The 25838-nt window shown below is 53.4% G+C and overlaps 10 protein-coding genes across 10 annotated transcripts; 5 read left to right on the top strand and 5 right to left on the bottom strand.

The window, feature by feature from the left end:
• Window positions 1-811: 811 nt before the first annotated feature.
• Window positions 812-2560, top strand: COCCADRAFT_101330 (uncharacterized protein; the record flags this gene model as incomplete). Its single annotated transcript, XM_007716089.1, has 1 exon — window positions 812-2560. The coding sequence occupies one exon, from the start codon at window positions 812-814 to the stop codon at window positions 2558-2560; it is 1749 nt and encodes a 582-aa protein (XP_007714279.1).
• Window positions 2561-2848: 288 nt separating this feature from the next.
• On the bottom strand, window positions 2849-3562 carry COCCADRAFT_101285 (uncharacterized protein; the record flags this gene model as incomplete). Its single annotated transcript, XM_007716088.1, has 2 exons — window positions 2849-3064; window positions 3212-3562. The coding sequence occupies 2 exons, from the start codon at window positions 3560-3562 to the stop codon at window positions 2849-2851; spliced, it is 567 nt and encodes a 188-aa protein (XP_007714278.1).
• A 1195-nt stretch (window positions 3563-4757) lies between these two features.
• COCCADRAFT_27851 (uncharacterized protein) lies at window positions 4758-6740 on the bottom strand (the record flags this gene model as incomplete). The annotated part of the gene is made up of 1 exon (XM_007716075.1): window positions 4758-6740. The coding sequence occupies one exon, from the start codon at window positions 6738-6740 to the stop codon at window positions 4758-4760; it is 1983 nt and encodes a 660-aa protein (XP_007714265.1).
• Window positions 6741-7387: 647 nt separating this feature from the next.
• On the top strand, window positions 7388-7925 carry COCCADRAFT_38469 (uncharacterized protein; the record flags this gene model as incomplete). The annotated part of the gene is made up of 3 exons (XM_007716087.1): window positions 7388-7402; window positions 7480-7564; window positions 7624-7925. 3 exons carry the CDS (start codon window positions 7388-7390, stop codon window positions 7923-7925), a joined length of 402 nt encoding a protein of 133 aa, XP_007714277.1.
• Window positions 7926-8639: 714 nt separating this feature from the next.
• On the top strand, window positions 8640-10131 carry COCCADRAFT_38467 (uncharacterized protein; the record flags this gene model as incomplete). Its single annotated transcript, XM_007716086.1, has 3 exons — window positions 8640-8642; window positions 9505-9938; window positions 9990-10131. The coding sequence occupies 3 exons, from the start codon at window positions 8640-8642 to the stop codon at window positions 10129-10131; spliced, it is 579 nt and encodes a 192-aa protein (XP_007714276.1).
• Window positions 10132-10804: 673 nt separating this feature from the next.
• On the bottom strand, window positions 10805-11439 carry COCCADRAFT_27847 (uncharacterized protein; the record flags this gene model as incomplete). The annotated part of the gene is made up of 3 exons (XM_007716074.1): window positions 10805-10950; window positions 11025-11135; window positions 11175-11439. The coding sequence occupies 3 exons, from the start codon at window positions 11437-11439 to the stop codon at window positions 10805-10807; spliced, it is 522 nt and encodes a 173-aa protein (XP_007714264.1).
• A 645-nt stretch (window positions 11440-12084) lies between these two features.
• Window positions 12085-13028, top strand: COCCADRAFT_101282 (uncharacterized protein; the record flags this gene model as incomplete). Its single annotated transcript, XM_007716085.1, has 2 exons — window positions 12085-12355; window positions 12454-13028. The coding sequence occupies 2 exons, from the start codon at window positions 12085-12087 to the stop codon at window positions 13026-13028; spliced, it is 846 nt and encodes a 281-aa protein (XP_007714275.1).
• A 1255-nt stretch (window positions 13029-14283) lies between these two features.
• On the bottom strand, window positions 14284-15962 carry COCCADRAFT_6671 (uncharacterized protein; the record flags this gene model as incomplete). Its single annotated transcript, XM_007716066.1, has 2 exons — window positions 14284-14468; window positions 14744-15962. The coding sequence occupies 2 exons, from the start codon at window positions 15960-15962 to the stop codon at window positions 14284-14286; spliced, it is 1404 nt and encodes a 467-aa protein (XP_007714256.1).
• A 2554-nt stretch (window positions 15963-18516) lies between these two features.
• Window positions 18517-23100, bottom strand: COCCADRAFT_27844 (uncharacterized protein; the record flags this gene model as incomplete). Its single annotated transcript, XM_007716073.1, has 5 exons — window positions 18517-19155; window positions 19207-20331; window positions 20387-22804; window positions 22862-22987; window positions 23083-23100. 5 exons carry the CDS (start codon window positions 23098-23100, stop codon window positions 18517-18519), a joined length of 4326 nt encoding a protein of 1441 aa, XP_007714263.1.
• Window positions 23101-23837: 737 nt separating this feature from the next.
• Window positions 23838-25553, top strand: COCCADRAFT_101312 (uncharacterized protein; the record flags this gene model as incomplete). Its single annotated transcript, XM_007716084.1, has 1 exon — window positions 23838-25553. The coding sequence occupies one exon, from the start codon at window positions 23838-23840 to the stop codon at window positions 25551-25553; it is 1716 nt and encodes a 571-aa protein (XP_007714274.1).
• Between the last annotated feature and the right edge of the window lie 285 nt (window positions 25554-25838).

Raw genomic sequence — 25838 nt, 5'->3', positions numbered from 1 at the left:
CAAAATTCAATGTCGCAAGTGCATCGGGTTCGATACAATTCAGGAGCGTGGTTTCCTTTAAGGGTGTGGGGGCATGATGACTCAGCGGCAAATCCTGCAAATTCGGCAATCGACACTGGATACCCCTACGAGGACGGGTATGCCCAACCCAAGGTTGGTTAGCGCGACACACTTATCACCTTCGGAAGTAGTGCCTGAATCAGGATACTATGCGACTTCCTTGTAATTCGTCTTTCATTTGCTGACCTTTGACTATGAGTAGCAACATGCTAGCGAAAAAAAATACGTTCAGTTCAAATCCAGTTACTGTTGTCTTTCTCTTGCAACCATGATGCCACTGAAGGAGATCTTGTCAAACTGTTGAAACTCCTCCTGTGCTCTCATGTTTGGCGGCTGTTCGATTCAATTTCAGGCGTCTGATTGTCACGAGAGAGAATCGCAAGATAGAAGCATGGATATGCGTCCTATCAAGAGATCTCTCACCTCGTCTGCCTGCCCCTCTTATAGTAGATCTATAACAGGTATCATATTCTAAGCTATTGATATTTTGGGGAGGCCTCACCAAGTGAAGTTAGCTTTACTAAGCCTTACCCTGTTTTCAGTGCCTCACGAAGTCTAAGCTTTAGGAAGACTTTGCTATCTCTCTGGCAGCTAGTTCTATACGTCTCATCTATACGCCCGGTAAGTCCACTGCTACTGAGAGCAGGTATTTGACAAGCCCAGGGATTGAATTGACATCCTTCTGCAAAAGGTAGAGGAACTATCAGCCTTTCGTACCACAAGCAAATAAGATCTCTGGAAGGCTGTTGAGATGCCATCCCAAAATAGTCTTTCACCGTATACCGCTGAAGCGGATGCTGCCACGTCAAAGAAGCGGCCGTTGTCGCTAGACACCTCTAGCAGTGCTGTGAAGCGACCAAAAACTAAAGGCGGCTTTGTATTGGACAGCGATGATAGCGATGAAAACGATGTGAACGAAATGAAGGATTACGTTTGTACTTCTCAGAGGTCATCTTCGCCACAAGTCACCTCGCAGAAAAAGCCTACTCTAAAACCCCTGCCAACAAAGCAACTCGATAAGTCTCATATTCGGGAACTTTTGGGCAAGAACAAAAAGTTAGACCAGAACAAACGACAGGCATTATCACCGAGTCCAGCTCAACAACCTTTGCAACGATCTGTGAGTACTGCTGCTCATTCAGTACTACCAGTACCTATCAAGAGCCGACAAGAGAATCTCGTACCGAAAAAACAGAATGGAAAGGCGAAGGTTTCTCAAAAGTCTGGAAGAACTCTTCCAATGTCAACAGAGATGGGCATTTCGAAGCAGCTGAACGCTGTAAAATCCGGGAGCAGAGTCGCTATATTCGAGACTACAGAAGAAAACCCCTCAGCCATTCAAGGAGTCCGTCCGACCACTTTTGATAGACAACTAAACAGCGACTCGAATCCTAAACGACCGGCTTTTAGCTCTTTTAAAAAATACACACAGCTTCCTGAATCAATCACATCTCCCTCGAAGCAGCTTTTACCAAAAGTGGAGGCTGATGGCGTTCCTTGTGGTGGTGATGTCAATAATGCAACCCCCAAGAAGCAGAAAATATTTCTAGCCAGCACTAGTATGAATAAGAAGGCTAGTAAGGAAAGAGCAGCCTTTACGCCTGCATCTAGCGCCGTCTCTGAAATGGGCTCAGCAGTAGATGCCGACAAAGTGTCTCCACCGGTTGTTCGTTTCGGAACACCAGGTACCCGAGCAAACAGCGGCAAGGCTTTAGATCTCAGTCAATCTCTCGAAATTTCTGCAGATGCAATACCTTACTTTGAGTATTCAATCTCCCAAAAGCAGTGGTGCGGTGAGCAAGACGAGAAAGAGGCTTTGATTAGTGAAATAACTGTACGTCCGTTCACCAGTATGTTTGATGCGAATGCACAGGCGGACAGATATTTCCAGAGCAAACAACAATACCCGGGCTACATGACCATTGAGCAGAACAGCAAGCGAGACGAACATGGCTGCATGGTTCTGACTAGCACCATAGCGCCTTTCGAATACCCAACCAAAAAACAACATACGCAGATATATGTCAAACGCGATTACGTTTCCGAGTCGGCAAACCAGACACCTCGTTCCATCAACGATGCATCCTTCATATCGGATACTGGCTACATTTTGAGATTGTTCAGGCTGATCGACTCTGGTGACTCTGACGCAAACTCCGACGCAGAGTCAGACAGCGGCAAAAGCAAGGTTAATGAACCTGTTCGTGTATACTGTCCTCACGGACGCCCGGAGGTGTACACCGCCTTGCAAGCTGCGAACCATGCTGCTAGAAGCCTTCAAATCGAGCTTGGCCACGAAAAGAACCCGACAAGCACAATAACCAAGAATTATCAGGAACAGGACTTGAAGAAACTCAACACGAAGGCACTTGCACTTGAGGCAGCTGGAGAAGGCGAAGATGGATGCTGGCACAGCAAATTCAACGCCCACGGCTTGGGAGGAGACACACTTGAGTTGGTAGTGGAGAAGGCAGGGATCTGCGGACCGAGGAATATTTAATGAGCGTGGCTGGAGGGGAGATCCCCAGGAGGTGATATCGTATTGTGGTACTGTACAAGAGGGCAAACGGGAACAATTGGGTGTGCTCCTGGTGGGATTCTCATATCACATCTCATACCTCTATGAGATCCTACTATATCAAAAGGGCGACAGTAAATTGTTTAATCCATATCATTTCAGAGTCGGTACAGAAGAAGAGGATAAGAGAAGGACAAACATATAAGCTACATAACACACCTCCCTCTAAAAGTCTTGCTCTACCCCATCTAAGCCACACAAAGCACGCAGCTAACATTCCCGCCACGTAAGCGTCCAGCTTGCATGCTTGAAATCATACTTCCCAAAATCACCCTGCACAACCGGTCGAAAGTTGACATTCAGAATCCCCGGATTGCCATCTGCCTCCGTGCACCTGGACCACTTGAGATCCGAAGCGCTACTCCGCACTGTAACGTAATCCTTGACGTCTGGTCCTGTACTCATCAAGCCACCTGAGAGAAGACCCTATTATCCCCGAAAAAGCAAAAAATCGTCAGTTACATGTTTTTCCTTTTTCGGAGAATGAGGTAGTATACAATCAACTTTTCCAGTCATAGGAAAAGAAAATAGAAGAAGATGGGGAAAAGAAGAAAGAGAAGAAGAAGAACTCACCGTGTCCCCCGCATTCTCGCTCCAAAAAACTTGCGTGAGCGTATTTAGTCCGCTGTTTCCTTTCAACTCCACATTGCCTGCGTAATCTGCCTGTTTGAGCGCAACCTGCCAGCCGGGACTCGCGCCAGAAGACTGAATGTGTACGCCACAATTGTTTGTCGAGTCGCCCTTGAGCTGGGAAAAGGAGACGCCGGCCGAGTCCCCGAGAATGGTCGTGTCGGACGTTACGGAGCCCGAGTCGTTGGGGCAGCCGGAGCCGGAGAAGACGAGGCGCGTTATTGTTGGGGGAGTAGGGGGAGCGGCGACGGCGAGGAGCGCGAAGCTAAGAAACGGAAAGATGCGGGCATGCATATTTTTTCCTTTCCTTTTCTTTTCTTTTTAAAATCGGTAGAGACGATGCTAAAGGCGGTCTACCAAAGGGAGGAAAATTGATGGAAAGATTGATTGTGTTATTCTTTGAGGTAAATGGGTATCGAAACTTTGATCGTAAAAAAACCTCCGTTTCTCAATCTTCTCTCAGCAATGGACAAAACCAAGAAACCCACTCTCCTTTATATACCTCCCTTCCTTCCCCCCCTCTCTCTCACTTGATCAATCTCCGCAATTATTTTATCATCTACTTTACTCTCTCCTTTCCTCCCTGGTAAACTGTAAAAGAAAAAAAAGTCCCGTCCCTGCAAATCCAGCCACTCAACTTTTGATATTGTTTCTCTTCCCGCCACTGCATATAGAGCCATTTCCCCCGCCCCTCTAATATAAACGCTGCGTGTTGTTGCGCTCTGGCCCGCGTCCCATCCGGCCCTTACGAGCATTTATCCAAATTAAGCGAGTCGACGGAGTGACCAATCAGCATTGCGGTGCCGCCTGTGTACCGCGACAACGTTTGTATAGTATAGGCCTTCTAGAACGTCCTTGTCCGGAATTTAAAAATCAAATTTAGTCTTTTCGACATTCCCACTGCCCGCCCCGCGGTGTATGTGGTCATGGGTGGATTTTGAGGTATTGGTGTGGCGTTGATATGTTCTGAGGGGCAAGAAGAATAGTATATTAAAGAGTAAGCTCTTCTTTCCTGCTGCATTAGGTCCACGTGGAGGGAAAGAAAATGGGATGCGTATTACTATTGTTCGTCTTTAAGACGGATGAGCGTCTGGGCGTCGTATTCGAGATGTGTGGGCTGGAAGCGCCTCGCCACTTCCTTCGTATTAACAATGTAAGACCTGATTAACTTTATACAATGCGATATACTTCACTGCATGTAAGGTTCAATGCCGGTGAAAAAAAAGATAATAGATTCATCATCTACTATCGTAGCATGCCGCTTCAATATTGATGTGAACTAAAAACTTGATGCCATTAATAAAACGTGTTCATGCGGTAAATCATTGTCGGATATCGTACAAGCTCCTTCGCCGAAAGCGCCTCGCTATATGCTATTTTAGAAAAGGGTGTGTTGGAAATGTCAATATACAAAAGCCAAAATCCAGTTTCTTACTCTCCAAGTCTTTCAGCACCTTCTTTTCGAAAGCGTGGCTCTTAGATTTATGCCCTACATGGTCTTCCTGATTCTTCTTCTCTTGCGTCCACTGTCGATTTCGACACTCGAACTCATGGTATCTCTGGCACTGCGCGGTGTTGAAAACCGCTCTTTGATGTTGTCTCTAATCATCTTTCTCGTCTTGTCGCGCTTCAGCTGGCGCTCCTCATCTGGTGCGACAAAGCGGTGCACGGTACGATGGTCACGAATGCGTTGTTCTCGGTCATGCTTACCCTCTCTTTCCGTCTTTGGCCAGGGAAAACCATACAGTTTGGAGTGACGCTCACACCGCGGGCATTCCTTACGAGTATTATTGCCCTCTTGCTGGACAAAGTCCATTTCACATGTGTGACAATTGACCCACTTGGAGCCCTTGGCAGAGAGCACCGCATTGGAAGTCATGTAGTCACCTGGTTTGCGCGTGTTCTCGACGTAATCGGCCTCGTCTCCGTCTTCGATCGTAATGGGTGTTCCGACGCGGTTCTGAACGTCAAAGCGCGATTTGGAGCGAGTGGTTCGAATAACGGGGCGTGGCTTGCGCTTGACAATCTGCTGATTTCCATCGTCAAATTCGAAACTCTCAGAAAGTTCGCTGAGATCGGACATAGAGTCTGGTTCTGCTGTAGGTAGAGAGGGCCACGGGGCGTTTACCGTAGTCGTAGTAACTTCCTCCTTCACTGTCGTTACTCCCAATGTCGGCTGATCATGAATGGTTTGCGGGTCGACTTTTTCTTTTGATTCACCAGCTTCCTGAACATGATCTTCGTCGATTGATGTGGCATCCGTCGATTCTGAAGACTTGGGCGATGCAGCCGCTATTGAAGATTGCGGCGAGATTTCCCTAGAAGAAACGGTTTCATCCGTTCTCACTGTGAGGAAGCCTTCGCGCTGCTGGTTGCGCATCTCGCGTGATATTTGCGGAAGTGCGGTCAAGTTGCTGGAAGGATCTTCTATGCTCGAAACAGCAATTTCCTGTCGTAATGACGATGTGCTATGAGCCTTTTTCAGTGTCGTCATTCGCAACAAGTCCGACTCATCAGGCTTTGTCGGCGAGGTCTTTTGTTCAAATTTAGCTCGCTTGGATGTTGGCATGGAGTCAGACTCGGGGTCTTCAACGGTGGAATCTTCCCACCGCCGCTTTACAGATGTCTGTGTGTCTTCAGAATCGACATCATCCTGCTCATGGCTTGTGGTTTCGGTTTGCTCAGTAGGTTCCTCGCCATCGCTGCGCTCTACTCGCTTCATTGGTGCCCATCCGTTCTGTTGCAAGCGCTCACATGTACTGCAAAGACACTCTTCGTTGTCATCGCCGAAATAATCCTCGCCATATGACACAGTAATCTCCTCTCCCTCTGAGATGGGCTTTATTGCAACAATCTGCATGCCGTCGTAGCCCTTGGTGGTGAGCTTTGCATTGGCATCGCAATCATGGTTGGCGAAGCGTGCTGGGCCCAGAAAGAGAGAGCGTGTCTTCTTTCTACTGGAGATGACCAAACTGAAGTCCTTGCGCAGTAGTTCCAAAGTTTTCTCTTGCTCTTCGGTCATGGCCACTTGGACACCGGTCAGATACTTGATCTCCTCACGTGGGTTGATGTCGCGCCGTGCGGTGATTGAGGCCTCGTGCTCTGTGATGGTGTAGCGATTCGTAGTTGTCACGTCGAACTGGCAGTCGGGCATGTAGATGTTGACATATCTGCGGAGATGTCGCCTGAACTGCTCCTGGTCACGCTCGTCTTTCAGGCCGACCAGGAATCGACGCAGACGAGGCAACTGCAGCAGTTTCTGCACGGCCTCGGCAGGATCTTTGTCCCAGATGACGTGTTGGCGAATGATGTCGGCGACGTGTTCGCCATCCAGGCCTCGCACGCCGGTGAACCGGCCACCTCTGTTCTTGCGGATGGTGAACCAGCCATAGACCTTGTCGATGACAGCGTCGGTGATGATGTCGTCGAAAGTCGCGAGCTTGTCCAGCGTGAGCTTGGTCGAGGGCGCCATGGCGGCGCAGTGGCCGGGAAAGAGGAGGCGGATGTCGATGGGCGAGCAGGAGTGGTATCAGGCGGTGTGGACAGTAAAAATGGTTGTGGGCGTGGTTGCGAAAGGGGTGGATGGCAGTGGTCGCTGACGTGAATGGGGGCCGGGTGGTGAGCGGAGGCGCGGCATGCGATCAGTGGCGTACGACTATAACAGCAGGCGCACAACAAGGAAAGGGAAGGAGCGTCTCACGCCGTGACAGCAGCAGCAGGAGCAGCAACAACGACGCGTGTATGCAAAGGAAGGAGTGTCGGGCGCGCACGGAGACGACTAGGATAGAAACGGCTGGATAGTCTGGAGACCGGCGGGAGGACGAGACGAGTGACAGGGCTGGGCTAATACTGGACTGCTGGGCTGGGGCTCAAAGAAGACCCCTGCCGGCTCCGACCCAGATCTCACGCGCGGCGTGAAGGGGGGTGCGTAAGCGAGAAGCGAGCCGCCTAGGGCAAGTGAGGGAGGACCGGCCGGAGAAAGGCCGGCAAGCAACTTCAACTTCGTCGTGCAACGGCGGCATTGCACGCAAACCGTTTGATCGATAACGCCGCCGTCAGCACACAGGTGCACACTGCCGTTCTCGCGAGCAACCAGACAATAGAGCCAAGGCGCATACGATGATTCAACTAAAGGTGTGTCTGCCCGCGCCTCAAAGAGCACAGCAACAGCAACAGCAAGAGCAACAGCAGCTCACATGCATCAAATCTAGTCACTCGTCAATTGCATCGACAACTCGGGCGCCGCAATCGTCGAGTGCGTCAACGTCCTGCGATCGAAGCGCCCTGCCAAAGTCGGTATGTGCCACCCCTAGACGGAGACAGAGGTCGGGGGGGATCGAGGTTGACGACAGCAGGCGACCGCATTGTCGTGGTGGTGAAGAAGCAGCGCAACTTTGGCCCCGAAACCGGCAACAGCGTGTCCATCAGCGCAGCCAACAAGGTGCGGCGAGGCGATGTGCGGCACGCAGTCGTCGTGCGCACCGCCAAGAAGTGGCAGCGGCCAGACGGCAGTGTCGTCAAGTTCGACGACAATGCCTGCGTCCTCATCAACAAGGCCGGCGAGCCCATCGGATCCAGAGTCAGCGGCGTCGTCGCTGCAGAACTGAGGCAGAAGCAATGGTCCAAGATCTTGTCCCTCGCCCCAATGCACGTCTAAGCCAGACGAGCCAGCACAGCAAAATTCAAGAAAAAAAGCAGCACCTTGCACACTTTCCGTGACTGCATCTTTGCACTTTCCCAAAATGCCCAAGAATAAATGTACTATTATCATCTCCATGTCACTACGTCATACCCACGGGGTATCTGAAGGCCCTCTTTTGTTTTTGTTTTTTCCTCCCTAAACTCCTCGCTTTATTATATATCTATCATGAGAATAAACGCCAACCGCATGCATGTCATGTCGCAATTCGCCTAGTTGTTGTCGGATGGGCGTGTGACGTGACCGCATCCCGCGCACACGTAGTACAGGGCCTGGTACAAAGTCAGACATGGCCGCCACTCAAGATTGCCTACTCACCATGCCCGTCTCGGCAGTGCGCTGCTGCGACTGGAAAAAGACGGCTTCGTTCTCGCCGCACTCTGTGCATTGTTTCTGCACTCGTGGTAACTAGACGCAGGTACAGTCAGCGAGCACGCTCAAGAGCAAGCAAGCAACTGTACTGGTAGTGATGCGCACGAGGCGCGCATTCAGGGCGTGTGCTTGTCATGCCACATTTCCTCGTCAAAGTCGTCGTAGTCGCCATACATGTCCTCGTCGCCGCCCATGTCTTGCTGGGCGAGTGCTGCCTGCGGGTCCTCGTCCTCGGCCTCGAGCACAAAGCCAGGGGCCGGTTCCTCGCCGCATTCTTCACACATGATGGGCATGCCACACATGGTGCAGCAGGGCATCTCCTCAGGAAGGGCTTCTTGGGCTTCTTGTGCTGCTTGTACATTGGACAGGGAAGGACCAACCGTGGGATCTTGGGCAACCTCCGCTGTCACACCGGCCGTGGCTCCGACCGTCGAGGCGATTTCGTGGCGCATCACGCAAGACGAGGGCGCTTCTTCGGTGAAGTTGCAGGTGCGGCACGCAAAAAGCAACTTGTTCTCCGACTTGTCTTCGCGGGGAAACAGGAGGTTGGAGCTGCCTCTGGTCAGCGGTTTCCACCATGTGGCAGGGCGGCAAGGCTCACCATTCCGAGCAGAAGCGGAAGAGAATGGGCTCTTTGCCGCCTTTGACACCGCTCGTTTGGGCTGCTGGGGACGACATATTGGCGGTGGAGGGTGCTAGACAGTAGACAGGAAGGAGGGTTCGTCGTGTGCTGGTACACTAGTTGGCCGTACGAGGTGGTAGTTTCTGTGCAGTCGCGCCCGTGTTGACAATCGCACGTTTTGAGAAGGGAACACTGGTGGTCGAGACATGGGCATAGGCTGACTACTGCTATGACTGAGCGCGCGGACCACCCCACTTGGCTCGCGCCGCCTCTGTTGCCGTGCAGGCCCTTTGTTTGGCAAAGACCCCCCCGCATTGTCGACTTGGGACTGCCGATCGCCCTGGCCACCGCCTTCAATTCCAGACGTCGCTCCACGCTGCCTCCTTTGACTGCCCCCTGCAAAGACTCCCATCATACTCTGCGCCGCTCCATCTATACTGCATCAAACTCTGGTTGCACCCCATCAAGACACAAGTAGCAAAAATGGTACGCATTGCGCGAGCCCGTCTCCACGCCTGGCCTTCAGCTGCTCACACGTCATAGTCGTCCGCCGAGACTGGTCTCCCTGAGGGGTGGGAGGTGCGCCGCTCGAATACGAAGAACCTACCATACTACTTTCATGCGCAAACCAAGGACTCGCGATGGGAACCGCCCGCGGGCACCGATCCGGAGAAGCTCAAGGCGTACATGGCAGCCAACCACAGCTCCAAGGGCGTTGCGCCTGCTGCCTCTGCGCCGACTGAAGGCAAGATTCGATGTGCTCATCTGCTTGTCAAGCATCGCGACAGCAGACGCCCTGCTAGCTGGCGGGAACCCAACATCACGCGTTCGGTGGAGGAGGCTCGCGAGATGATCAAAAAGTACCACGAGCAGATCAAGGCATACGAGCAGGGCCAGAGTGATGGAAACGCAAAATCACTGTCTGAGCTGGCAACGACCGAGTCGGACTGCAGCAGCGCCCGCAAAGGAGGGGACCTGTGAGTTGGCCGTGGGAATTGGACAAGAGCTGGTTGGCTAACGATGAGCAGTGGCTTTTTTGGCAAAGGCGACATGCAGAAGGAGTTTGAGCAGGCAGCATTTGCGCTTGAAAAGGGCCAGGTCAGCGACATGGTCGAGACGGCATCAGGAGTACATTTGATCCAAAGGTGGGATGACTATCACATGGGCTGATCACGGTACTAACGAAACGCGCGATATAGGCTGGAATAGTCGAGGTGCCGTGCCAATGGTGTGGAAGAGAGACGGCAAGCCCAAGCTGTCGAGATTGCTTGCACTTGGACTACCTACTTGCAAAGCGCCGGGCAGGGTGCTGAGGGATTTACTGGGGCGGATGCCGGCTATGCTAGATAAAAGGGTGTCAAGCGTGGCCCAGCGTCGCACAAAAGCGCTCAACACCAAACAATGATAACCATGAAGTGCAATGCTACCACGGTAGGCCAATGCAAATGAGAGTCGTCATAGTCTAGCAGCTGCCGCGCGACCGAAACATGAAGTGGGTGCCAGTAGTCTGTTGTCTGGCCACTTACACCATGACGTCTCGCACAGGCTCTTGCTGAAGCGACAAACAGGTTCTGCACCACTTTATTCGCGTGCTGACGACAGACAGACAGACAGACCACACAGACGTGTTGGCGAGCGAGCCATGGTTCCGCGGCGCCACAAGCAGCGGCAGCGGCAGCGGGAGGGGGCGAAGATGATGTTCGCGACGTCGTTGTTGACGACAAGAGCTGGGCGAGGGCGAGGAAGCTTGCTTTTGCGTCTTTTTGCCCGCGCCCGCCGTCGTTGTGACGATCAGCACGTCGGTGGAAGCATGTTGCACGCTAATAGAAGTCGAGTCGAGCAATTAGGTGCAGACGGGCGTCCGCGTCTCAAACACGCCACGGCCAGACTTTTTTGAAACACGGCTGCTTTTGACGCCGTCGGGCACAGAGGGAGCCCAGCACACACACACGCACACACACAGCACACAGCCCAGCCCAGCCATACGCACTGTGTACGTACATAGGCGGAGCAATCTCAAACCGTGTCAGCTCTGGGGGGCTGCTGTCGGCATGCCGACGTACTGCGCCATGCCCTCCTCAGGCTCAGCTGGCTGTTCCGGTTCATTCCGAGGACAGGATGCGGCGGCAATGACTGATGTTTCGCGTAAGTGGCTGCTTTGTTTTTTTTTTGCCCTTGCCCACCTCAGTCCACATCAGCGCGCACACACTCACGTTGCACCCACACATGGGCACACAATGGCGACCAACCGTTTCCGGGGCATGCTCTAGCCCCAGACGGGCTTCTGGGCGCTGGCTGGTGTGGCGCACTGCCAACGCGGTCTTTTTTGGACCGTCTTGCATGCTGATAGCGTGGCCGCAAAAATGCTATGCAGCAGAAGCAGCAGCAGCAGGCATGCGGCAGCAGGCGTGCAGCAGGCAGGGCAGCCAAGGGCCGGCCGGACAGGGCAGGGCCGGGCAAGGGCAAGGGCATGGCCATGGGCGTCCGAGCGTTTGGGCTCTCTACCAACCGCCCACCCTCCTCCGTCCTCTAGGCGGGCGTACCTTAGCCTTAGCTGCCCTTCACACGGCCACCGCAACGTTTTCCCTGCATGCTGGCATCTTCCTAGGAGCGCCGTCTTTGGGTCGAATCAATGGGTCTGCGCCCTCCCAACCACACCAGACGCGCCTCATTTGCCGCACGCGGCGCTCGCTGCTCCATTGAGCCTGCGTTAGCATTTGACGTAGTAGCTGCTCGTCGGGTATATGGGAAACCGCCCAGCACCACCCTTTGATTCCCATCCGCACACCCAAACGCCGCCCGCACAGTACCCGCACCCCCCTGCCTAAAACTCCACACTTCTTCCTGCTGACTCCGCTACGGGCTTCGATCACCAGCCCTCGCACGATCCTTTCACCCTCCCCCCCCCCTCCTCACCTCTTTCCACCTCACCCACCTTGTGGCACATTATATACTTTGTCTAGAAAGTTCCCTCTCTGCCTACAAATACTCCCGCAAGCCCCTGGGCCCCTTCCTTAGAGCACCGGTCAAGTACCACGCCCTAGAGTCAGTTCGCTGGCCCACTCCACTCTTCATCGTGCGCACGCCACAGACCTGCTCAGTCGTAGTACCATAACGCCCGCCATGGCTACTCCACAATCTCCAAAGCCCATCTACAACAACCCCGGTCGTCCTCGTCGCGACAGCTGCCGGCCCATGGGAGCGTCGCTGTCGAGGTCGTCGTCTTACCTCAATGCTGCTCGTGTCGCTGCTCCCAAGGACGGAGATGCCTTCAGCTACAACCCGGCCCACCTGCGCCATTGGTATTGCCCGCAAGAACTCTGGGATCGCCTTCCCGAGCAAGTCCAATCCAGCCTGGCCGCTCTTCAACACGCTGGCGCTGCTGTTTTGACTGGTACGTTCTCACTCAGCCCTGTCCCATTCTTCAATCACGTGTCGTCTTTTTGTCCCTCACGTGCATCCCTACCTCGGTCCGATATTAATTCCGTACAGGTTTCGAGCGACTCGACAAGCACCTGGAGAGCTCCGACGACAGTGATGTCGACGGCAAACCTGCCGCTGACGACTCGCTGGCTCAGCTCGATCAGCTTCCATCGCCAAGGTTTCGCACAATAAGCAATGCCAGCAGCGTCTTCCAGTCGGACTCGTCTACGCCCCTCACCAGTGCCTCATCCACCTCTCAATCTGGAAGCGCGTCGCCTGTGGAATCATCGCTCCCAGCCTCTCATCTCTTATGTCCTGGCTCCCCCATCTCGCTCCCGACCTCTGAGCGTTCTCGTTCGCGCGAGCGATCCTTCTCGACGCCGCTCAAGTCACATGATGCCTATTATGCGGCAGAGCTATCGCATCTGCGCACCGAGGCTCTTCCCCGTCTCCGGCACAAGACTTACAAAGTGGACTCCGCATGGTCCGAGGCCAAGCCTCACATGCACGCAGACGACATCAATGCCTTTGAGAACTGGTTGGCGGAAAAGAAGTGCGCGATATTGAGTCTCAGTGAGAGGGGCAAGCGCCTTGCAAAGGCTGTGGGTATTGCCGACACTGGGCTCGGGTGGTGTGCTCCGTAGAGAGAGGCTAGCGAGGCACACGTGCTTGGCGCAGCTTTCACATGGGATCACTCAGCGTGTCGGGCACACAACGTGGCATAACAGAGTCTGCCACAGGCTCTGGGCTGCCATGCGCTAATTTTTTTCTCTACTCTCTGTTATTGCTGGTTTTACTTTGTATGCATATTTAGCGCGGAGTTGGTTGGTATTTACCGAGATAGGGATCTATGCGGGAGCCGGAATCATCCCAACTCTACTTGGACTGGAACGGCGTGTGGGAATTTTTCTTTGGTTTGATGCGTCCCGGATAATGAGTAACCACTGAAATTGGACTCGTATTGCTGGTTGATGCCTTGCGGTATTTTTTCTTTCCGCCGGCTGTGAACAAGTTTCTGCCACAGGGTTGGGCCTGGCCGGCCAGGTTGTTATCAGATGCAGTTAGCGAATGATAATGTTTGCTTGATAAAATTTGTATGTATGTATGTATGTGTGTATGTGTTGGTAGTATGTGTGTGTGAGTATGTACTGCGCGCACTTGTGGTTGCTTGTGACAGGCGACATGGAGCTGTCTCGGCCACGGAAAGCTGCAATGGTTGCACCACAAGACCAGTCATGTGGCATTGCAAGTGCAGGACTTGTGGCTGCCCGACGCACATTGCAGGAGATTCGGCGCGTCAATCTATCTTGAACCACGGGATGACAGGGCGGTTGTTGTTGTTGGGAACGTCGCAAAGACATGGACCAACCACCCATCCACCCCTCCTTGGCCAGCATGTTGCCTGCAGCAACACGGGCTAACCCGATGCTAGACCTGTCATGACTGCTATTTACCTACTTGCACACGCGGCACCGTTGCCCTACACTATGTAGAGTTGAGTAGAGTACATACATAATCTATGTAGCATACATGTACGTACTGCAGCCTGCATCTCCCGCTCGACGCACCAAGTGTACCGCTTACGTCTCCATCAGCACGCCCTCCTCTCTCACTCTCACTCTGACTCTGACTCTGCTTACGCCAATCTAAAGCGTCTCGATCTCCCAATCTCTCGATGCCCCAACACGGCACACTTGGCGCATGCTGGTGTGATGATTTGCAGGCGAATCATGACGCATTTTGGAAAGAACGAGGCCAGGGTCCTTGGCCTGCGATTCGTCGGCCTGCACGCGGGCCCCAATCCTTCTCCTCGATCCCCAACACCACACCTGCCGTTCCTGAAGCTTCGCCTTCCTGTCCCACCTTGCTCATCTTCGCGCCCCAGGCCTGTCCTGTCTTTCAATATCCGTCATCGTCGTCGTCGTCGTTGTCGTCCTCGCCGTCGTCATCCGTATCGGCTCGAGCCTGTCTTGCTCCCTTTCGACTGCTGTCGGTCCTTCCGTATACTATGCTGCCACCCAAGTTGAGTTTGTTGGCCATGTCCTTGTCCTGACTACCCAATCTACCATCGCCACGTCCTTTTACTATGCAAGTTATCAGTACACATCAGGCTTTGCAACAATACGACGCTTACCACTCCATTCAAGCCCGCCCCGCTGTCGTGAGTTTGGCCGCATCCAAGATTCATCCTGCCCTACTACGTCAAAATCACCACATACACTGTCTCCGCGCGCCCCTCTTTGCTGACCATCACAACTACTGCTACTACCACTACCATTACTATTACTATTACTGTGACGTCCCAGCATCCCTCCGCGGCCACCCGGAACTTGCGAATCAACGGCCATGCTTCGATTACCTTCCACAGTACCCTTGTCCTGTCGCTCTCCCGCTTTAGCCCCATGGTGTGATGTGGAGTTGGGCCGCATGGCTTTCCTCCTCCAGCTGCCCGTCTTCTTCTTCAGCATGGTCATGTGGGGCTGCATGTACCCATTATTCATCATACCGATAGCAGTACTATCAAATCCCATGTCACTCATGTCGCTCATGTCGGAAATGTCATCCTCATGTCTGCGCATACCTGCAGCAGCCAAGCCACTAGCAATACCATGTGGCATTGGTCCGATTCCTGATGGAGCCACACCGTACAGATTATAGTTCGGCATGCCCATTTGTCTAGCTGTGCGTGCGTCAACATGGGGCCCGTTTGCCATGTAGTATGAGCTTTGTCCAGATCCGGAGGCCCCAAGCGAAGGCGGCCGTGCGGGGCTGTGCCCTCGATGTCTCTGACGACCTTCTTTCCTCATATCATCGAAACGCTCGTCTAGCGCTTCCAGTAGGTCGTCTTTTAAGCCTTGAAACTGCTGCTGGAGTCTCTTCCTCTCTTCCCTGCCCCCATTGTTATTCTTGTTCTTGTTCTTCCCCCTCCTCTCTTGCCTCTCGCTACCGCTTTCGCTCCTCCGGCATCCAGTGTGGTTATCACAGTTCCGCCCCAGGTCGCCTTTTAGTATGTATCGTATCTCTCCACTGACGTACTCGTGGTCTTCAATGTCAGAGTTATCGCCGTTCTTTCGACGGTCCTCACGTGCACGGTACAGGACTCGCTGGCTTTTTCGACACTTGCAATCTATGGTACAGATACAGGCGTCGAGAAAGGCATCGCCATCCAACCACTCTTGGCCTGACGGCCCGACCTTGTTGCCTGAAGACTGTCCACGGTTCAGATGTGTCGAGGTTTGCGGATCGACATGTGAGCTTAGCGGTTTTCTTGCCTTATTCGTATCTGTATATGCTCCCATTGGCACATGCTCGTAGTGGTTCGGCCGCCCTCGTGGGACCGGCTGCGGCGGAAGTGTACCGCTACTCGATAGCGGACTACTACTAGGTAGTGGGCCAGGGGGGTAAGTTGGATAAGGACTGACTAAGCCTGTACCGGGCATCACCCCGTCTTCGCCGTACCCAACCAAATCGGGATTGGATGTGTATTCTGGAGGCAGCCCAGATGGCTGCTGGCCGCTTCCGATACCACTCGCTGGCACTCGTACCGGCATACCTGCGTATCCCCATCCACCAGGCATCTCGGTTGCTGACCTGGGTTTCGAGTCTAGGGTATCAAGCCGTCCAAACACACCCCTCCCCATACTTTCGCTAAGACATCCTTTCGATCCTTCCTTGCGTCTTCTGGCTTCGGCATCTACCGTCACATCACCCAATGTGTTCTCACCCTCTCCGCCTGTCTCCTCTGTTATGTCAATGTCGGTTCCTCCCCTGCCATATCCATATCTCAGCGTGTTATTCTCCCTTCTACCTCGTGCTCGTCCTCTAGCGTACGGTGCGTATACGGGACCAACAGCACTACTTGTATAGAGACCCAGCTGTGATCGAGAGTAAGACGGGGGTGGATGAACTGTAAATGCCGTCCCTGCCAATCGGTGAATACAAAGTTTAGTTACAACGTATCAATGTATCGTCCGAGGAAAGTGGGGCGAAGTGGATGTGGGGAGTAAGCAGGGTGCGTAAGTGCAGCGAGCGGGGGGCGCGCGGAAGAACAAAAAAAGAAGAGGAAGAAGAATGGACGAGGGATATCCACATACCCGGAGGAACAAGTACCTTGCCTCTTGGAGCGCCGACATGAACAAGAGGCGGCGGTGTCGAGTGCGATGAGCCCATGTTCAACCCGTCTCTATCTCTTCTTCTACTAGTAATTATAGTAGAACATGAAAAGAAACATGCCGCCCTCTTTTTCCCCTCCTCTCTAAGTAGTAGTAGTAGTAGTAGTAGTAGTAGTAGTAGTAGTAGTAGTAGTAGTAGTAGTGGTGGTGGTATACTCCCTTTCTTTCTCTCAAAATTCGCTCCCTTCCTTCAGCCCACCCCAGGAAGGAAAATTAAAACGATACTAGAAAGTTAATGGAAAATATTTAAGATTTACCAAGATGGGGGGTTTTTCTTTTGCACTCCGAAGAGTAATCGAACTGTCGTTCACCCCAACCAGACAAACAAAGACCTATCGGGAAAAAAATCGGTCGAAAAATAACAAGAAGAAAGTTCGATGGGTGGATGTTGGCACGATAAAGGTGCACGTGGTGAATCAACTTGCAGCTGCAAATACTATAGTGAGGAAGCGGATTGATTGATTGTATCTGTTATCGTGTTGAGTATCTACAGTACCTCCGCGCACGGGCCAATAGGCGGTGACGACGCCTTTGCCAGTGCTCGTGTCGACCAATCAGTGTCGCGGATCAGTAGGACTCAAAGTCGAGTCCTAATTGATTCCAACAGTGGACGAAAACTTGCGATATAGCAAGGACGAGAGAGAGAGAGAGAGGACATGTCACTTCTCCATTATTATTATTATTTTCGTTCCTGATACCTTTCCCCTCCCCCAACATGGGTTGCCCGTTTGCAAAATCTCTCCAAGTCATTTGACCAAGTTCTTGTTTTTTTGGGCAAATATCTCCTTTGTTTGCTTTGCATACATGACTTGTATTCTTTCCTACTCATGCTTGTCCGTGTGTCACCTCTTTGTTTTACACGCAATTACATGTGGTGCTATATTAGTTACAAAAGTTTTACTGTTTCACGGCATATGCTGTGTTTGTATGCTCGCCGGCGTTGCATAAATTCTTATTTTCTTTGCAAACACCCGAATACTGGGCTGTTTGTGGAATCTTGGGTGCGTGTGAAAATTATGGGAATGAGAATGTGGGAGTGAGTTTGTTTGGGTGAGAAAAATGCATTGTTGTGTCGTTTTTTTTATCGATATGTTGAGTTACGTATATTTTTGAATGAAAAGCAAAGGATAGACAGCAACCAAAGGATTTTTTTTTTAAAAAAAATATAAGTGTTCCAACGCAGCGAAAAAATAACACAGCCCTTGCGCTGAATTTCTACTTGTTTCACGATCAGCAGTATATCAGTCTGATTTTGAGAATGTACATTGCCTACAATCGTGTCGCGCAGGCGTGTGGAGAGGTGCAATGGTTCCCCGCTATACTTGGTAGGGTAGCTACACATGCCAACAATCACATTGACTTCAATACGTACACACACAAACAGAATCGCTACATCACATGTCAAATCATATCGCATAGTTTGAATCTCTCAAGTCATTTATTCACTTCTTCCTCAGCTTGCTAGCAAACTTCTGCACTACATCATCATCGCTAATCAAATCATTACGCAGAATCTCGTGGTCCCATAGCCGCCAACGCCAAAGCCGTCCAATACCCGTTCAACACTAACAAGAAACGAAAAAAAAGAAGAACAAGGAGCAACGACAGCAAGATGCAACAAAGAACAAAAACAACTAGGAAAACGCTAGACAGCAAAACACAGCGCGAACCACACGTCCACAACTTCGCGCCTCTCCATCATCAACGCGGACGTACAAAATAAAAACAGTCGCTTCGGTTAGCGTACGGATCTGTTTGATGTGGGAAATGGATGCACAGCACCCACGCCCGTCAAACCTCGTCGCCCCTTCCCACGTCCCCACATCCCCAATCTGAGTCTGTAGGAAAACAAAGAGTGATTGCAAAGCTAAAACGCAAGGAGATGCCAGTAAGTAAAGTGAATGTCCAAGAATGCGACTAGAGAAAAGGGTATCGACGATGAAGAGAAATGAAGTAGCTTTTAGAAAATCATCGATCGAACCTGATCTCTACGTCCCGACTTTGCAGCAGACTCCTGTGTTCGCGGCCTTGGAGGCGGCGCATGCGACATGCGCATATCTTTCAGAGGTGGAGCTGGTGCGTGCGATTGCGTTCGGGCATGACCCTTGACGGGGCTGGCGTTGGGCCTGGGTGAATGGACATCGTGCGATTGAGTGCGTGCGTGAACCGGGCGATCGACGTTTGAGTTTGAAGTAGGAGACCCCAGCTGGGCTCGTTCCTTGCGTTCCTTGCGTTCCTTTTCAAGGACCATGGCGGCCCAGCCCTTGTTCTGTGCAATATCCTTTCCGACGGTCTCGGAAAGGACCTTCATCCAAGCCTCCTTCTGATCGCGGCTGTCGGCATAAAAGTCAATGACCTCGCCGTTGGCGAAGCGGATGCGGAATCCCTCCTCGACAAACATGTAGCCTTCTTCGTCTTCAGCAAACCCAGACTTGCGGCGGCCACCGGACTTGGTCGCAGAAGGCTGTTGAAGGGCTGACTTGTCATCCATGAGCTTAGAGGCCTTTGCCAGGTTGATGGTAGCACGTGGCTGGCGCGTGGACTCGTGATACGCAGTGAGCTTTGTGCCTTCCAGGCGGAAGAATCGGCGACGCCAGTACTACAACATGTTAGTTTGTGTTTGTGAATGGTTAATGTGGCAGGTACTTACGGGACAATCACCACCTTGCTGGCTTAAAGTGCCTTCGAAGCTAATGTCCTTGACTTGTTCAGCCTCCTTGAGTTCACGAATGCAAGCATTCATGCTCTTGGGCATGTCCTCATCTTTTGAGTTCTTCGGCTTGGGCACATACAACAGCTGAAGAGTTAGCTTGCCGACCCGATAAGGGGGACGGCGAACAACACCACCACGCTTGCTCTTCACACTGCTTCCGCCCGTGTTGTCAACAGCCCACTCGTTGAAGCAGGGAACATCGACAGTCAAGGGGCGACCATATGCTTGATTCTCGTAGTTGCTGAGGCAAACATAGGCACGAGCAAACGATCCATCCGAACCGACCAAGTCATGGAGGAGGTCCCAGGCAGTTGCCTGGTAGTTGCGCTTAGCAGCAGCCTGAGCCTCTTGCTGTTCTTGAAGAGCAATGCGATCAGCCTCCTCTTGTGCCTTGCGTTCTTGCTCCTTCCTCTTCTTGGGGGATGAGAGGAGATTGCGGAAGGCCGAGTGCGACTTCTTGTGGTTAACAATCTTGGTGGGTGGAGCAACAACCTGCTGCACCGCTGGAGGCTCAAGCTTTGTCTGCAGGGTGAGTTGGAACTCGAGATCGTCCAAGACGACAAGCTCAAATTCTTGACCAATCGGAGCCGACTGGGAAAGCTCCAGCCAAGATGTGGTAACACAGTGCAGGCCATTGTCGAGAGTCAGTTGGAAGTTGACGCGTTCCTTCTTCGGGAGAGGAAGATCGAGATCCTTGACACCAACCACCTTGACAAAGACTCTGCCGCGCTCCTCTCCATCTTCAAATTCATCAACAGCTCCCTGCTCAGCCACAGCGTCGAGGCCACCAGCGACAGCCGAGTCCTGGCCAGGTAGAGGCGGCGCGGGGCCCTCGGAGGTCCGCATTCGCCGACCCGATGCAGTTCGGATGCTCTTGCGTCGAGGCTTGCCATTCCATGGTTCTTTCGTCCAAGGCTTGCGCTCAGCACTGGCCTTGCGAGTTCCAGTTTTGGCAACTACGATCTCAGGTGCAGCATCAGTTCCAGTGGGTGGCTTTTCGTCACTGAATTGACGGCTGCTAGCAACAACAACCTTTTTGTTCTCACGCATCATGTATCCCTTCTGTTTGGAGATGTTAGTAAACTGATCCAATTGTACAAGTCGAAGGGCAACTTACCTTTTGTGCAGCAATGATGTGATCAAACTCCTTGTCGAGGCCGAAGCTGAGGTCATTGGAGTCATCGCCAAGGTTAAGATCAAGCATCCGTCTTTCTCTTGTCCCAATGCTGAGCTGTGAATCTTCATCATCGGCATGGCCCGGCTCGAGGCTCATAGACTGGCGTTTAGGGCTTCGCTCAGGGACGGGAGGAGCATAACCACCACTGACATGGCGACGCGTGGCGGCCATGTCAACCTCATCCGGGATGAGCGAAGGTCTAGTCTTCAACTTTCCACCTGCACCCCGAATAGTGGCTTCACGCTGAGGAACCTCAATATCTTCTTGTGGAAGGGGTGATTGAGCAATGGGGTGCCGAATGACGGAGTCTGGGGTACTAGGACCTTCCGATCCTGACTCGTCATTCTGACCATCTGCCGGTTCTGGAGTGACAGGTCGACGGAGAGCATCGCGCATAGCGTCCAGCTTAGGAGCCTTGTCAAGTGGGTTTGCAGGTGTGTCGACTGTAGGCTTCTCGGGGTCAAGGCTGAGATCCATGTCCTTGGTGTCAATGTTTGAAAACATGTCGTCTTGCTGAGCCTGCTTGTCCTCGACGACTGGTGAGGAGGGAGCAACAGTTGGTGTTGATGGGCCGGAAGAGTCGATGGTGCTCTGGGATGTGGGCTGCTCCTCAGGCTCGAGAGAATATTGACTAGTCTCATCCTCGTCGTCGGATGCTGGTGGCATCGGGTGGTGGATGACGGATGAGTCGCGCTCATAGTCTTCAAGTTGGGACATGGAGCTACCGTCAACGTCTGTTTCGTCATCATGGTCACCGTGTGGCACATCGCCATAGCTATATGCATCCACCACGCTGTCTGCCTCACTCTGAGAAACACCAGAGACTTGTCGTGGGTGTTCGTCAAAGTTGGAAGAGACTTCACGCGAGGGGATGGGGACATCGGGATCAAGATCAGCGAGGTCTCCATAGCTGCGCTCAGGGCTGTCATCATGGTCGAAGTTGCTGTATTCAACTTCGGAATCGTCGTCTTCACCATCCTCAAAGTTGCGGCTCTTGACACGACGGAGGATGGAATCGCGGGAGATGCGGGGCGCAGATCTCGGCTCATCAGCGGCCGTCTCGGAACGTTCAACGTCAGCGTCGGTGACCTCATCGTCAATATGAATGTTCTTCCTGTTCTGCATCTCCTGTGTTGGGGTGCTTGTATCGCGGTCGTTGTCAAAGTTCATCAAACGCAATCGGTCTTCAAGCGACATGGAAACTTCGCGCATGTTGAGGAGATCGTTCTTGGAGATACCAGCGGCTTGGGGAAGCTGAGGGAGAGACCGCCGCCTGTCGTTGATTCGCTCAGCAGCATTAGACAAACCAATGCTCGAGTCACGCCGCCGACTGCCCTCTTGGGCTGGGAAGCCGGGAAGAGGAGGAAGTGGTCTGGCGTCGCTATCAGAGGCGGTTGAGCCCAGGCGGGCTTGGTTCCTTTGACCATTGGGGTTTGCAGAGGGCATGGGACTGTTGTCGCGACCATCGAAAACATCGTCGTAGGTGTCAGTTAGTGAAGTGTTTGCAGCATCTGGGCTCATGTGGCGCCAATCCTCAGGAAGGACTACGGGTGTCTTCTCGGTGTCCTCGAGGGAAGCATCGAAGCTGTCGTCCTGGTCAAAGCTCAGCTCCTCCTCTGTCTCGTCTTCTTCGGAATCGTAGCTGCCGTCTCGCGATGCTGTCGTCACGGAAGGATCAGGTGTGACCATCTCAAATTCTGTGATCTGGGGAGGCCTAGTGTCGAAGGTCACACTCTTAGCATGGCGACGCAGGGGGCGGGGCGTCTGTTGCACCATGTCTTCTTCGTCGGAGAAGACGGCGCTGGAGTCGGGGTTATATTGTGGTGAGTTGAAGCGGCCGTTGCTGACAAGCGACGACTTTGTGGGGGACGCGCGACCTTCTGAGGGCGACGACTTTGAGGGTGAAGAGAAGGACGACTGTGTGGGTAGCTTGGCGGGGGAAGTCTTGGAGGGACTGAGGATGGGAATCCTGGTCGGGCCATTGCTGCTGCTGCTGTTGTTGTTGTTCTCATCGCGCATGCCCTGCATACCATGACCGCCATATGCGTTGCCCTGTACGACGGTGTTTAGCGGGCGACCGGCGGCGAGGGGGCGGTCGAGTGGCTGGACGAGGGTGGGGTCGTATTCGTTCTTTTGCTCGCGGGCGAACATGCTGCTGTTCTTGACACGTGACTGCTTCTTCAGGTTCTCAATCGAGTTGCGCTTGGGGGAGAGCGGTGTGCTGGCCTCGCAGTCGTTCTCTGACGTGTCGAAACGGCTCTTGGGCGACGTTGTCTGCTCCTTCCAGAAAAGACGGGGGCTGTGAGTAAAGGGCGACGAGTCGCGGTAGGGCGAGCTCTCCTTGGAGATGAGCATCTTCTGGAAGGGGGCGTGTCAGTTGCTTTTGGTGCTGATGGAGCGGCCATGTGCACGAACCTTTGTTGACTGGTTCCAGCTGGGCGAGTTCCTGCGGTGCTCATGGGGGCTGATCTCCGACAGCGGCCGGCCACTGCCCTTGGGGGACGAAGTGGAGGGCGTCTTGGTGATGCGCAGCGGCGACACCTGGGTGCCATTGCTGTCAGCATCGCAGTCGCAGTCGCCATGGCCGTCACGCGACCGACAGGAGCGTCGTGGTGGAGGGGGAATGGAGTGCTTACCGCTTCGTTGCGCGACATGTCTGTCGCAATGTGCTAGGCGAGAGTGCAAACAAAGAAATCCTCCTTTGTTGTTTGTCTAGGGCGGCGGGATGGATGCCGTCACTGGGCAATCTCCGTCGAGGAGTTGGGCGCGCACTGGCAGGCCTAGTGTAGTGTAGGCAGTGAGTGCAGGGCAGCGTGTGCGCTGATGAAGCCTGAAGCAAAGCAAGTGAAGGACACACACGCACACAGGCACACACGGAGCGCGGAGGCTATTGTGCAATGAAAAGGCTATCGAGGACGAGTGTGTGTGTGGATGCGTGCGGTGTGAATTGGATTGGGGCCGTGGGCGCTATCTAAGGTGTTGATAGCCGGGGTAGACGGGTGTTGGGTGGTGTTGCTGAGGTAACGAGCCGCATGTGGCTGGAGCCCACCCGCCAGTCCATGGCACGCTGGCAGCAATGGCAGCCCTCTGCGCCTAGCGCCCACTTGTATCGCGACATCGCCCGTGCCGCCGCCCGACGTCACCTCGTCTGCCCGTTTGGGAAAAAAATTGCCCTCTCCCCCCCCAAAAAATAAACCGCCCAAACCAACGGACGATGCTGCCACGGCTGTCCGCTCCGTGTCCGCTCTGCGGCCCACGGACGCTGCTGGACCTTTCGCCATTGCGCCGCCAGTCATTATCACTGCCGCACCACCCACGCCTGTATGCCACCTACCACGACCGCCGCCAGTCGTCGTCGCTGTCGCCGTCCAGGGCCCCGAGACCCTCGCGCATGGTGCTGTCGGAACATGTCGCCCGCACATCAGACATCAAGCCCAAGAAGACGGCCGATGCCTTCTCCTACCTGAACCGCACACAAGCGCCGCCGGGCCTGCAACGGATGCGCGACCAGAGAGAGGCACGTGGGCGTCCGTCGCCGCCCACAGGACGCAGCCAGGGCAGGGCCAGGCCAAGGGCAGAGCCCTTCCACGCCCTCAAGATGCAGAGCTCGCTGCACCGGGTGCCCTACAGCGACCGCACCGCCATCAAGCGCAACATGGACCAGTACGACTCCTTCGACAAGTTCCCCCTCGCCGAGCCCGTCCTGCGCGCCGTCAACGATGCGTTGCCCGGCCTCGAGTACCGCAATCCCACACCGGCACAGGCTGTCGCCATACCCGCCCTGCTCGGCATGCAGAAGGCTGTGCGCGCCAAAGTAAAGACGAAGAAGACAGGCCCCGACACCTTCTTGCTCGCAGCCGAGACGGGGTCTGGAAAGACACTGGCATACCTTCTCCCTACCCTGGACGCCATCAAGCAGGAAGAGATGCGCGAAAAGGACGAGGCCGAGCAACAGGCAACCAAGGCGGCTCAAGAGGCTGCTGCGACTGCCAAAGAGCACGATAAGCGAACCGACATGTTCGCTGCCGAGGAGCCAGAGATCAACAAGGCCGTTGACCCAGCCCGCCCACGGGCCATCATCCTCGTTCCCTCCGCCGAACTGGTTGCACAGGTCGGCGCCGTCGCAAAGTCGCTCTCGCACACTATCAAGTTCCGTGCCGCGCCCATATCTGCCAAGTTATCTGCTACTGTCATCCGCAACCAGCTCTTCAACCCCAACGGCGTCGATGTTGTCATCAGTACCCCGCCGCTCCTCGCCAGCATTGCCCAAAGCAACCCCAACATCCTTGCCCGCGTTACCCATCTCATCTGCGACGAAGCAGACTCCCTTTTCGACCGCTCTTTCAAGGAGACTACTACCGAGATCCTCGAGCGGGCCACTCCATCTCTCAAGAAGCTTATTCTATGCTCGGCCACCATTCCCAAGTACCTCGACAAATACCTTGCACAGAGGTTTCCAGACATGCACCGCCTTGTCACCCCAAACTTGCACGCCATTCCTCGCAGGGTGCAGTTGGGTGTCGTGGACGTAAACAAGGATCCCTACCGCGGTAACAAGCTACTCGCTTGTGCAGACACGATATGGCAAATTGGCAAAGCATCTGCTGACTATGATCCCACCGAGGGCAAGGAAGCAATACCAACAAAACGCATCTTGGTTTTTGTCAACGAGCGTGAGGATACTGAAGAGGTGGCACAGTACCTTGTCAAAAAGGGCGTTGATGCTCTGGCCTTCCACCGTGACACAGACCCTTCGCGCCAAGCAAAGATTCTCAAATCTTTTACTAGCGATTCTTCACTCGGCACTTCGCCAGCGACTCAAGATGAAGCACCCATCAACTCGACGCTGGCGAACAAACGCACTCTTCCCAACACCAAGGTCATTGTCACAACTGATCTTGGCTCACGAGGTATTGACACCGTGTCTGTTCGACACGTCATCCTCTTTGATGTTCCCCACACCACCATTGATTTTATCCACCGCCTTGGCCGCACAGGCCGAATGGGCAGACGTGGAAGAGGTATTGTACTGCTCGGGCCAGGTGACCGTGCAGATGTTGTACGAGAAGTCCGAGAGGCCATGTTCAGGGGCGAAGCGCTTATTTGAGCGGCAACCCCTTTGTGTACGATTATGGAGAAGACCAAAAGTTCTGTATATATAGTTAGACATACCCGAGTAGACTTGTGGCTGGCCTCGTCACGATTCGAGGCTTTGCTGTAGCATCATCCCACTGACGCCATTTTACGATCAAAATAGACATGAATGACAATGACAGATGACCAAATCCCATGTACTTACTCTTCAGGGTTGCATCCTTCCCATCTACTTCGAAAGCTGTATCTCTGCTTCTTGTTGCCAAGAAGAAAGCACCACACTATAAACTCCACATGT

Source organism: Bipolaris zeicola (assembly GCF_000523435.1).
Source record: "Bipolaris zeicola 26-R-13 unplaced genomic scaffold scaffold_126, whole genome shotgun sequence".
Taxonomy (NCBI): Eukaryota; Fungi; Ascomycota; class Dothideomycetes; order Pleosporales; family Pleosporaceae; genus Bipolaris; species Bipolaris zeicola.
This window is presented reverse-complemented; position numbering and strand designations above follow the sequence as displayed.